The sequence below is a fragment of the Labrus bergylta genome, chromosome 18 (assembly GCF_963930695.1).
Source record: "Labrus bergylta chromosome 18, fLabBer1.1, whole genome shotgun sequence".
In the NCBI taxonomy this organism is placed as follows: Eukaryota; Metazoa; Chordata; class Actinopteri; order Labriformes; family Labridae; genus Labrus; species Labrus bergylta.
In genome coordinates this window covers 24,763,673-24,775,982 of record NC_089212.1, presented here as the reverse complement: position 1 = coordinate 24,775,982, position 12,310 = coordinate 24,763,673, and the positions used below count along the sequence as shown (strand labels likewise).

Here is a 12,310-nt window from a genome sequence, read left to right as displayed (position 1 = left end):
CAGTGCATGACGCCATTATTAATGCATGTGCGGACCCCAAGAGATGCAATCTGTGAGGTGAGGCAGCGATACACACTCAGCTGGAGAGGATGACCAGATTACATTTGATACGTCGAAGCTGTCGTCACAGCTGAGATCCCAAAATAAATTAAAGACTTGAGAATATCTTACAAAAAACTACACTTTTTTAGGTTTTGATTTGATATGAACGTTCGTCTAAAGGCAGAGTCCGAATATGAAAACTTTTGGAATATATTTTAAATGATCCTAAACATCCAATACTGGGTCATTTCTTGTTTTTAATAACAATTTCTTCACACTGTCTAAATTGCTCATAATGTTGCCAACATCTTTGTGCAATTTAATCAGTGCTCTGTCTCTTTAAGAGAAGCAGCTTTTGGTCAAAAATAAGACAGAAGATTTGATGTTTTCTTCAAGTTTTTTGAATCTATCGATCATTAAAATGAACACGTTGGATAAGTTGTCACACTGCATTCTCTCTGCTCTGTGAATTTCAGTTTCCTCTTGCAAACAATATGACATCTAGTGCTTTTATTTTGATATGTGGACAAACAGAAGTGTGGTGCTTTTGACGAGCTGTTTGACTCAAATCTCAACACGCAGAGTCTCGACAATAAACCATCGTTTTTGACACGAGTCAAAGCTCAACATTTCAATCCCTGATGTGGATATTATTTATGCACTGATATCTCCACTTTGAAAACAAGCTAACAAGCTCTGCATGAAGTGCCATTGCCTTGTAGATCGCCCTCCATCCTCATTCGTTGTCCATCAACGTGAGCAAACAAAGAGGAAAATAGAAACAGGGCTTTGCACTGTGGCGCAGCAGACACTCCTATAGAAAGAAAACTAGAGAAACAAGCTGATTTTTCTGCTCACATCACATCCTGTAAAAGAGGTTGAATCCTTTAAAACATAAAGTATTGAAAAGCAGCCTTGTGCAAAGCATTTCAACCAACATGGAAAGGAACAAAAGATCACTGGCTCCATATTTTCAGGGATTTTTTATAAATGCACAAAGTGTAAAAATAAAAATACTCCTTTGTTGTTCTTCTCTCACCTGTAGGAGATGTTGAAGCCGGTGAGGTTGTACGCGGCGTCGCTGAAGAAGTGCAGCAGGGCGTAGCCGGATTGAGACACCACCTCGGGAACCGTCTCGTTCCCATAACTCTCAGGAACAATCAAACCACTGTATAAAATTTTTTTTAAAAAAGAACACAAAGCGCGTCATATTAATTGTCCTTTTTCCACTTTTACTTTGAAACTGGCACATTTCTGAGGATCAGGCTGTCATCGGAATTTGTGATGGTTTGTAAATCCTTCTCTTCATTGAGTTTTTGTGACCACCGTGAAATCTTCTCATCAGTCTGTGACTCCAGAAATCATATGATCTTAATTGTGTTTCACAGATTCTAATTATTTGAAGGGACATCATTTTTGAATTTGCTGTGATGTCATAAAAACAAAGACAATCCAAGTCGAACTTTTTTGAGAGTAGAGATTTACCTGAAAGCAGCCAGCAGGGGGGCGTAGATGGAGTCCCCGTCGTACACGTAGAGGTGGTCCCAGCTGCATTCAGTGGCAAAGTGGTTGAACCGTAATCGGAGTATTGTGTTTGGCCTGAAAGACACAGAAGAAGAAGAAGATCATGAGAACCAATCAGAGACATCGGCCTCCTCAGTGAGATCCTCACTCTCGTGTAATTGTTGCCTTAGAATCATCTGAAAACTGTTCGATGGTTTAGGCTCTCCAGGGTCAAAAACTAACCAGTTACAGCCTTTTTCCTGCAACATTTCATCAGAAGAAACGACGTCAAATATCAGAAATCAGCTGGAAACACTTATTAAATGATAAATGGACTTGAGCTTGTATATTTCTTTTCTAGTCTTCTGACTACTCAAAGCGCTTTTACACCGCAGGTCACACCTACACATTCACACACTGATGGTAGAGGCTGCTGAGTAAAGAGTCCATCTGAAGTAACTAATCACATTCCTACACATTCACACTCCAAGGACAAAGCAGAGGGAGCAACAGATGGAAATAAGCTAGTTGGCTAAATCTGGTACAAAGTCTCTCTTCTTCTTTTTTGTACACTGTCCCTGATTCAAATAAACTAAACTTGGGGTTAAGTGTCTTGTCCGAGCTGGGGATCTAACCCCCAACCTTCCAGTTGAGAGACGACTGACTCTCCCACTGAGCCACAGCCGCCTCTTTATAAAATCCTAAACCGTGGATTTCTTGGGTCATTGATTCACTTCTGAACCCCTAATTTCATTAAATGGTTTTGGTATTGATGTTCTTGCACGTTGTCAAAAGGAAGGGTCTTGGGGTTGCTGTTGGCGCAGTGGTTGGTGCGCTCGCCCGGCTGTGGTCCTGGTTCAAGTACGACCTGTTGCTCCTTTCCCGCATGTCAATCCTAACTCTCTCTCATCCTGGTTTTCAACTATCAACTGTCCTATCTCTCGAATAAAGGCACAAAAGGCCAAAAAAAAATAAAAAAGGAAGGGTCTTTTAAATGCAAGTAGCAAAAGTGATCGTGCAACTCATACTCTGCCAACTTGGGGTTAAGTGCCCAAGTTCACATCGGACATGTGGCTGCAGGAGCTGGGGATCAAACCCCCGACCTTCCGGTTGAGAAACGACCGACTCCACTGAGCCAAAGCCGCCCTGTTTTGTATGTATTAACGTATTAATATCTGGAAAACAATGTTTTAACCTCTGGCAGAGCAAAGCTACAGCTGCTGACATTACAGCTCCAGCTTTGTATCTTTAACAGCTTCATGCATCCACAGTTATTATTTATCCTTCAGTGTCAAACACTGCAGCACTTTTTTTTAATTAAGTTTCAACTCTTCTGACGACAGACAGAAATAAACAAGCCCGAGGCACACATGCTGTTCATTTCTACACTCTACACAAATTGCTGCTCCCAGCGCTACAAAACAGCTAATTTTTGCGAGAACATTTGGCGGCATTAAGTTCTTTCCAAGAAAAGAGCATTTCATAACAGTTTAACACAAAGAGTGAGAGGGAGTCAAACAGTCTGAGAACGCTCTTTAATCCTCCTCATTAGAAACTAAAACATCATGTTACCATGATTCTGTGACATCAGAAAGTTTTGAGGATGAATCAAAAGCTCATTCATTCCCGTTCACTCTAACCGCAGCTGCTCAAAGGTTCTCAAAGTTACTGTTTCAGAACGCCAACTTTCCCAACACCAGCAGAATAAATGAGATTCTCAGCTCATGAAAGGTGGATGATTAACGAAAGGCCTTGTTTACTCTTGATTCCCATCATGCTTCACAAATGAACAGCTCCAAGTACAGGTCTGACGCATTCCAGTTTGATTTCCTCGACTGTATTCGATGGTGGTTTGGCGCACATATGGAACAATCCTTCAGCAGTGTCGATGTGAATGAGTGCATGGCAACAGTGAACATCTCGTCTCCTGTTACCAGGACTCACAGATGCTGCCTTCTAGTTTTTGCCTGATTTCATACTGAAACTCTTTCCCATGTCGGTTTAAGTTTGTGCAAAAGTAGATTTTGCATTTTAATGATCTGTTCAAGAAGGAGAGGGTTCAGGGTTCATACACTTTTTTTGCCAATACATTTACATTTGCTACACTTTTCCATGTCTTTGTTGGAAATGATTCATGACCCTTCATTCTCTGTTTAGACTGGGAATGGGCATTTAATCGAAAACGACTATTAGGGGTAGAGCCTGACCGATAAATCGGCTGGCCGATATCGGCAAATTTTTATCTAGTGCAGATATATCTAGGTTTATTCAATTCAATTATAATATTTAGATTGTTATTTTCTAAGTGAAATTATGTTTCAATCAAGGCTTTTGATCACTGTAAAAAAAAAAATCTTAAAATAGCTGGACTTCATTTAAAATTCATCCTGAAACATTTCAATTTTTTTCTCTAAAACTTTTAAATTCATCTTGACTTTTACCCCTTAACATTGCCAGAACATTTTTTATTATCATAATAAATTCATTGTGAAAAAGCATGTGTTGAAGCTCACTTTTTTTCCACTCCAGATATTCTTGTCAGAGATCATTAAAGATAGAGCAAAGTTTTGATTCATCAATAACTTCTCCTGATTGCAGCAGGGACAAAAAGAGAAGCATTGTTTTGCAAAATGTAAAAGCTTTCTGAAATTGTTACCAGGACTCACAGATGCTTCCTTCTCATTTTCTCCTGATTTCATACTGAAACTCTTTTAGTTAATAATTCCCCCCCCTCCCGAGGTGGAGGTTGGAGCAGGCCGTGCGTGAATGTTCCCAACTCACTATTACGATTTCCTGCTCTATCCACCGTCCTGTCTAAATAAAGGCAAAAGCCTAAAAATACATTACAGTAAGTTACTGTAATTACAGTCTACAGTTTTATTTTGTAATTTTGTTGTTTTCTGTTTTTTTAAAGATATGTTTTTGCCAATTGGAAAGGAAAGCTGAAGAGCAACAGGAAATGCTGGGAGGAGAGAGCGGGGGATGACATGGAGCAAAAGGTCGGACCTGAACCCCCTGCTACTGCAACAAGGACCAATACCTCTGTACATGGGGAGTGCAATCAACCGCTAGGCCACCCCTACTTGTGTTTTGGTTCTCTTATTGTTCTGGTTATTTGGTTTTGTTAGGATGCTTGTTTATATCAGAGGAAGCTTATGTGATTTCTTTAAATATTCATCATTTAAACTCACCATTTGTTTAGCAAATTATTGTCTAATACATCATCATGTTAGAGAATCATCACCAGGGGCAGCAAACAGAAACCACAGAGTGTAAAATTCTACTATATCTTCTTTGTTTAACTGGTCTAGTTTACAGCCAGATAAATTCCTGATGTTCAGTCGAACAATAAAGTTGTATTTCATTGCAGCGGAGGAACAGTTTTCCCATTCAACCCATTCATTGCAAATCGGCCGAGGCTATAAATAGTGTAGTGTGTATGAAATGTCTTTTCACAGCTCGGCGTTTTCAGATGTAAGGACATCAGACAGAAAATTAGAAGGAAACCAGATTATTGGATCCGTTTATCTTTGATGGATTTCACGAGACTCCTCCAAACTTCCTCCGCCTGTAACTTTGTTAGTGTCTCAAAATAAAAATCTTTCCAAATAGGACACAAAGTCCCATTTACCACATCAATGACTAAGACCACAAGATTAACAGGAAATGATCTGTGAACGTCACATTTTCCTCTCTTCAACATTTTCTTTATTAATGAGAGTGAATCGGCGTCTCCTCCTCGTGAACGGCCCAGAGGTTCAATTAAGGAAAAGAAGGCTCGTGACCAGAGAGTCGAGACGCAAAAAGTGAATAAATGTCGTTTCCTGAACCAGACGCTACCACAGATGTCCCTATTATGGGCATGGCAGGACATAATCCACTGATCATTTCCCCGCCTTGTACGAGGGTTAAGTCACCTCAGGCCTCTGCAGACGCATTCAAAGTGAATATATGTCCAAGGCTTTAAAAGTCCTCTTGTCATTTTGATGCATACAGTGCACGTATCACTGCATTAACCTCCCGCTGAGAACGCTCAGAGGTCCCCAAGAGGGGCGTATAAAAGTGCCATTAGCATGTAATGAAAGTGTCGGATGAGGCGGTTAGCTTGGTGATTACAGACACCGTTCAGGAACCTGGAGGTCAGAAGGTCAAAACCCCCTGTGACATCGACACTTCCCCTCCCGTCGAAAGAGAAACATGAGTTTGACCTCCTGCGCTCCAAACCAAGTCACTCGTGGTTAATCCCCCCTTTCTGAATGAGAGCGCTGGCTAAATGCCTAAAATGCAAATGTAATCAAAGAGGTTATGGTTGGGGACGAGCTGGCGGTCTTTAAAATGAGGAATCGCCCGCTCTGAATCGATGCGCCGCGGCCCGGGTTGTGCTGACTAAAACAATAGAGAGGGGAGTATTGGATTTCTCAGAGTTACTTCATCCTTCAGCATCTGGATACTGTAAATACCTCTGGATGTGAGTGAGGGATTACACGGCAGAACGTGGATATAACAATCGTTATGAGCACACTTTTTAAATATCGAGCCGCAACCTCTGTTTTCATAAAGCATCCATCAGCTGTCTCCGGGTTTCAGACTTCCTTCCCCTGGACTCTTTCTGAACGGTAGACGCTGATTTCATAAATGAAGTCAATACGAGAGGATTGGATTTAAAGGAGTGTGTGTGTGTGTCTGCGAGTTCAGCTGTTCTGGAAGTTCACACCAGACAGATACAAAAAAAAGATGGAGGTCATAACAGCTCACAGAAAGTGGTGTTGGCGGTCTTGGTCTCGAGACCACGTTTGAAGGTCTCTGTTTTCGTCTAGGAATGGAAAGTATTTCTACTCGGCCCAGACTGGGCGGACACGCCCCCTGCTAAGATAATGATTTCCATTTATATTTACGGTCTTAGTCTTATCTATGACTCAATTCCTAAATGTCTTGGTCTTGACTCGGTCTTGATCCCTAAAAGTCTTGGTCTTGACTCGGTCTCGATCCCTAAAAGTCTTGGTCTTGTCTCAGTCTCCCCCTGCCTTGGTCTTGGTCTCGACTTGGTCTCGATCCCTAAATGTCTTGGTCTTGACTCAGTCTCCCCCTGCCTTGGTCTTGGTCTTGACTCGGTCTCGATCCCTAAATGTCTTGGTCTTGACTCGGTCTCGATCCCTAAAAGTCTTGGTCTTGACTCGGTCTCGATCCCTAAAAGTCTTGGTCTTGAATCAGTCTCGACCCCTAAAAGTCTTGGTCTTGACTCGGTCTCGATCCCTAAATGTCTTAGTCTTGACTCTGTCTCGATCCCTAAAAGTTTAGGTCTTGTCTCGGTCTCGTCCTGCCTTGGTCTTGGTCTTCACTTGGTCTCATCCTGCCTTGGTCTTGGTCTTGACTTGGTCTCGATCCCTAAATGTCTTGGTCTTGTCTCAGTCTCCCCTTGCCTTGGTCTTGGTCTCGACTTGGTCTCGATCCCTAAATGTCTTGATCTTGACTTGGTCTCACCCTGCCTTGGTCTTGGTCTTGTCTCGGAATCGATCCCTAAATGTCTTGGTCTTGACTCGGTCTCGATCCCTAAAAGTCTTGGTCTTGACTCGGTCTCGATCCCTAAAAGTCTTGGTCTTGACTCGGTCTCGATCCCTAAATGTCTTGGTCTTAATTCGGTCTCGATCCCTAAATGTCTTGGTCTTGTCTCAGTCTCCCCCTGTCTTGGTCTTGGTCTCGACTTGGTCTCGATCCCTAAATGTCTTGGTCTTGACTCAGTCTCGCCCTGCCTTGGTCTTGGTCTTGACTCGGTCTCGATCCCTAAAAGTCTTGGTCTTGACTCAGTCTCGCCCTGCCTTGGTCTTGGTCTTGACTCGGTCTCGATCCCTAAAAGTCTTGGTCCTGTCTCAGTCTCGTCCTGCCTTGGTCTTGGTCTTGACTCAGTCTCATCCTGCCTTGGTCTTGGTCTTGTCTCAGTCTCGTCATGCCTTGGTCTTGGTCTTGACTCAGTCTCGATCCCTAAATGTCTTGACTCGGTCTCGATCCCTAAATGTCTTGGTTCTCGGTCTCTGAGCGCTCTGGTCTTGGGTATGTCTTGGCCTCGGTTAGTGTGGTCTTGACTACAACACTACCAGAAAGTGAAGACAAAACATGTGGAGCTCCCCCTACTGACAGACTGCGGTATTGCTCATAAAGTAAAAAGCAAGTCGACCCTTGGTCTGCTAATGTTCAGCTCTATGTGCCGGCTTTTTCTGGGCTTGTTTGCAAAAATGTGAAAGTCGAGTTTGGATCTCCTTCAACAGTGTATCCAAGGGGGTAATGAACAGTGATCCCATGATGTTTTGTCAAATTCTCTTGTCTATTTCCAGAGCAGTTTTGTTCTTTAGCCAAGGTTGATCAAGCCAGTTCGTTCATGATTAGCTCTGCATTGACCTTCTATGGTTATGGTTATACTTACTGTCCCTCGATCAGCCAGGTGCACTTGGTCTTGTACTTGTAGTTTCCTGGACCGTCAGTCAGTTGACCAGAGGCCCCTGTCAACCTGGAGGACATGAAGAGAAGAGACAAGAAACACAAGGTTATTATTATACAAAGTAATATCCACCTTATGACATCACACATTGACCTTATGACATCACACCTTGACCTTTGTTACCGTTCCTTTCAGCTGTTTGACGTCAGTTTGTGATCCCTAACCACTTCCTGTTTCTGTGCTAAAGTGCATGGGTGCGTTCGAATTGTCCCTCCTATCTCCTTCACTATCCACTTTACCTTAACCCCGCAAAAACGTCATGAGGTTAAGGAAAGGTGTTAGGAGAATTCATAAAGGACTTAGGGAAAGGCGATCTCGTTGCTCGTACAATCCGACCACATTTCCACTAGGCGACGTCATTAAATGCGACAGGCCGGCGGAGGTTAATGACACGGGTCTGACGTGTTGAAACTACAATGTTCCAAAAATGGACTACAAAAAACGCATCTAAAAAACTCTTTCTGTGCCTTCTTACCGGTGAAATAATCCTGATCACCACAAGGTTGGGATTGAAATAAAAGAAATATAGACTACCAGGCTACAAGTAAGAAAAGTGAAACCTTCACCTTCCTGTCCAATCAGAAATCAACATCAACATAAATATGATTGTATGAAATTAATTGTTACATGCAAAATATAACCTACACATAATGTTTTATGCATACACATGTACAACTGCACAAAGCATTCTTAAGAGAATGAAATATGTTGAATAAAACATCATCTGGATAAAAATGTCTCTTATCTTTTATCTCTTTCATGATCTGTGTCACTTTACGATCATCGTTCATTTCCGTGAGCGGTCAGATGCGCGACTCGCTTTAAATGTTGCGGCCGCAAGGAATTATGGGGCGGCATATCTCATCTCCTTTCGTAAAGGATGGTCCAGTGTATCCTATGCTAAAGGAGGTTATAAAGGAAGCATTGACCCACCATTCCTTAACTTTTAGAGTATTCGAACGGCTCTTATCATGGCCGCCACTTAAATACTTCCGGGGTTAAGGTAAAGTGGAGAGTGGAAGGAGATAGGAGGGACAATTCGAATGCACCCCATGTCCTAACCTTCACTCTGCCAGAAGGGCCTTAACTTATTTCAAAATAAAAGCACACAAGAAGTAAAATACTCTCATTTTAAGAAAGTTAAAACAATTCCAAATAAAAGCCTAACAATTCCTTTTTATAAATACAAAATAATGGAATTTCAAACATGCGATTAAATATGTGATTAATCGAGATAAGAATGTAATTGTTTGACGGCCCTACTAATAATGCATCTAGGTTTAAAATTCTGATAACATGACAACTCTAGGTTCTGGTCAGACAAAGCTGGATTAAATGATTAAATATTTGTTAAAAATGATCATACATCATCTATAAATATTCATATAAAGGGTTCCTGGGCTACAATCTAAGACTGTGCAGCACTTGTGCGTGTTTCCTTTGTTATCTTAAACTGTAAAATGCAGAAGAAAATATGCAGGCCACAGTTAGGTTGTTCTCTATGACTCTGAATCAATGATTACACACAGGGTTGTTAGCAAAGAGTGAGTCAGCAGAGTGAGAGCGAGAGCAGGTAAACACTAACATCTGACACTTCACCGTTGAGCTCGGCGCTGGAGTCGAGCCGAGAATGATTAAACCTCACAGCAAATTATAATCTGAGGCTCCCAACGACGCAACGGGCTGCTGTTTACGCTCTAATAGCAACTGTGTGTCGACGCCCCGGCCTCTGCTATTGCCCGATCAATTCCAGCGTGATGACACAGCAGAAGAGAGGAGTGACACAGGGGACACTTAACTGCAGCCTGAGATTGTATCATTACTGATGGCGGTCTCAAGGTGCAATGCCTCCGCCTGCTAACACACCCAGTCACTGTCTGGTTTCAAAACAGGCTCTCAAGCCCTGACAGACGGTTAATAAGCAAAACCAAGGGAGCTGCAGAGATCCACTCCTATAAGAGCCACTTTGAGTTCTCTGCACCGGGGATGTGCACGACTAGCCGACTAAACCATTAAACGCCGAAACCAGAACAACTTGTTTTTTTGCATGGTTTAGATTCTTTTGTTCCCCAATGCTGATTAAATAGAAGTCCATACCCAAGCTGTAATGCATAAACCCACCAATAGTCTATGACACGACAGAATTTGTATCTTCAACATTTGAGAATCAGAATCAGATTTATTGGCCAGGTATGCTTACACACACAAGGAATTTAACTTCAGTGAACTATGCTTTCTTATGTACAGGTACAACATTAAATATCAACAATAAACAGAATAAGAAAAGACTAATATTTACATTTCTGTCTTCATCATTCAACTTCCAAAAAACCCATGAAAGATCTCCTTTGAATGAGATAACTGCAAAACTTTGAGTATTGCACGATAAAAAAAATGTTGTTTGCATCTCTGCAGCCGATGTGCAGAAACGTGTTTGTTTTGAAAGCTTCAGGCTGCAACCATAGCTGCAGAAAACAAGAGCGTCAGGCCCAGCTGTGTGGGCAGGACGGCTCCAACGTCCAAGGCCAAGGGTGTTGTTAACTTTTTACAGGCCAAACATATGACTCTATATTGTAAAAATGCTCTGCTGCTGTGTCTGCATGGATCAGCTGACATGTCTGAAATCAGTGTATTAGCAGAGTAGACACAGTTTAACAGACGGAGACAGATCAAATTCCTGAAGGGGAAATTGAACCTTTTGACATGTTTGTCCAAGTTTAACACTGACGACCACAAAAGAGGCTCTGCTGAATATTATTGGCTCAGTGTTTGTACCTTAGGTCCACACATCCCTCTTCTCGTGGCAGGTCTCGGCGGTTAGCTAACAAGCACACTGTACAGCGCTGTAATTACAGGTGTCTCGGTGCTAACACAGCCGAGGTCTGCAGGGACTCTCGGCTCGCAGACAAACAGAACTCCCTCTGAGGACCTGAAGCTCCCGAGTCCAAGACTCTTGTTACACCCAACACACCTCCGCTCCCAACCCGCAGAGCACAACCTGCTGCACGACGGTAGCTTATTAAGAAGAGCTGAACAGAATAAACAACCACGACTGCTACTACCACAACGCAAATACAACCTCTGACACAGAAAGAGAGACGATCCAAGAAACAAACCTAGACTTCCTGTTTTATCTGCAGCAGAGAAAAAAATAAATGTGAGCAAAAAGAAAACAGTATTGAAGCCAGGGATATGAAGCGTTCATTTGAAGAACCGTGTTGAAATGTTGCTGTTGAAATTTCAACTTTATACTTCATATTTTTCTTGGTTTTTTTTTATGGACAGCTTCCTTATCTCATTATCTATGCTGCTTTTCTCGTTCGGGGTCGCGGGGGGGCTGGAGCCGTTCCCAGCTGTCATTGGGCGAGAGGCTGGGTACACCCTGAACTGGTCACCAGTCAATCTCAGAGTTCGTGAAAATGCCCCTTTTTCCCCTTTAGCTCGATCCCTGTACTCTACCAGACAGAAATCATGCACTTTGGAAGAGTGGATATTGCTCATCTAAAAACCAAGAACCTTTCCCATTCCCAATCAGAGATGTAATGATATACTTTAATCACGATATGATAGGAATCATGACACTGGGTTCATGCACCTACAATGTTTCCTGCTGTTACCTCAGCCACACCCCTAATTAAGTTCATTTATGTTTGACTGTTAGCCTTAAAGGTCACATATCCTCCTCCTCTTCAGTGTAAATAAGTGTCAGAGCTCCTCAAAACATGTGTGTGAAGTTTCTTGTTCTAAATCCACTCTGATCCTGTATTTGATCATGTCTATAAACCCCTCTATTTCAGCCCTGCTCAGAACAGGCTGTTTCTGTGTCTGTACCTTTAAATATGTAAATGAGCTGTGTCTGACCACGCCCCCTCTCTGGAAGGGCTTGGGTGTACTCGGGCTTTCTCTCTCCATGTCCTATTGTTTACGGTGAGAAGGCAGACTCAGAGGGCAGAACAAACACCTAGCTGTGGGAGTGTCACCCACCTGGGGGAGGGGCTACTGCCCTTTGTGATGTCATGAAGGGAAAATCTCCAAAACGGCCTGTTTGAACACACATTTTCTGAAACGTGGAGCAGGCAAAAGACGGAGAGGATGGACTTTTCTCATCATTGGGGGGTTTGTAGACGGACTAGAGAAACATGCTGAAGAGGATTTTACAGAATATGTGACCTTTAATATATTTCAAACAATGAGTTATTAAAAATGATTCATCCTTTTCAAACTGTGTGTAACGATAAAGAAATTAGCTGGGTCATTGTGTGCTGTTTTGTA

At 42.4% G+C, this 12,310-nt stretch overlaps 1 protein-coding gene across 4 annotated transcripts in view; it reads right to left on the bottom strand.

Annotated features, from left to right (window-relative positions):
• atrn (attractin) overlaps positions 1–12,310 on the bottom strand; it is a 206,820-nt gene that overhangs the window by 180,761 nt on the left and 13,749 nt on the right. For all 4 annotated transcript variants that reach the window (XM_020643358.3, XM_065947750.1, XM_065947751.1 and 1 more), the window contains exons 2-4: positions 7,964–8,047; positions 1,528–1,641; positions 1,082–1,210 (exon numbers count right to left, since the gene is read on the bottom strand). In XM_020643358.3, the coding sequence (XP_020499014.2) occupies positions 1,082–1,210; positions 1,528–1,641; positions 7,964–8,047 (327 nt within the window). The remainder of the gene's footprint in view (positions 1–1,081; positions 1,211–1,527; positions 1,642–7,963; positions 8,048–12,310) is intronic.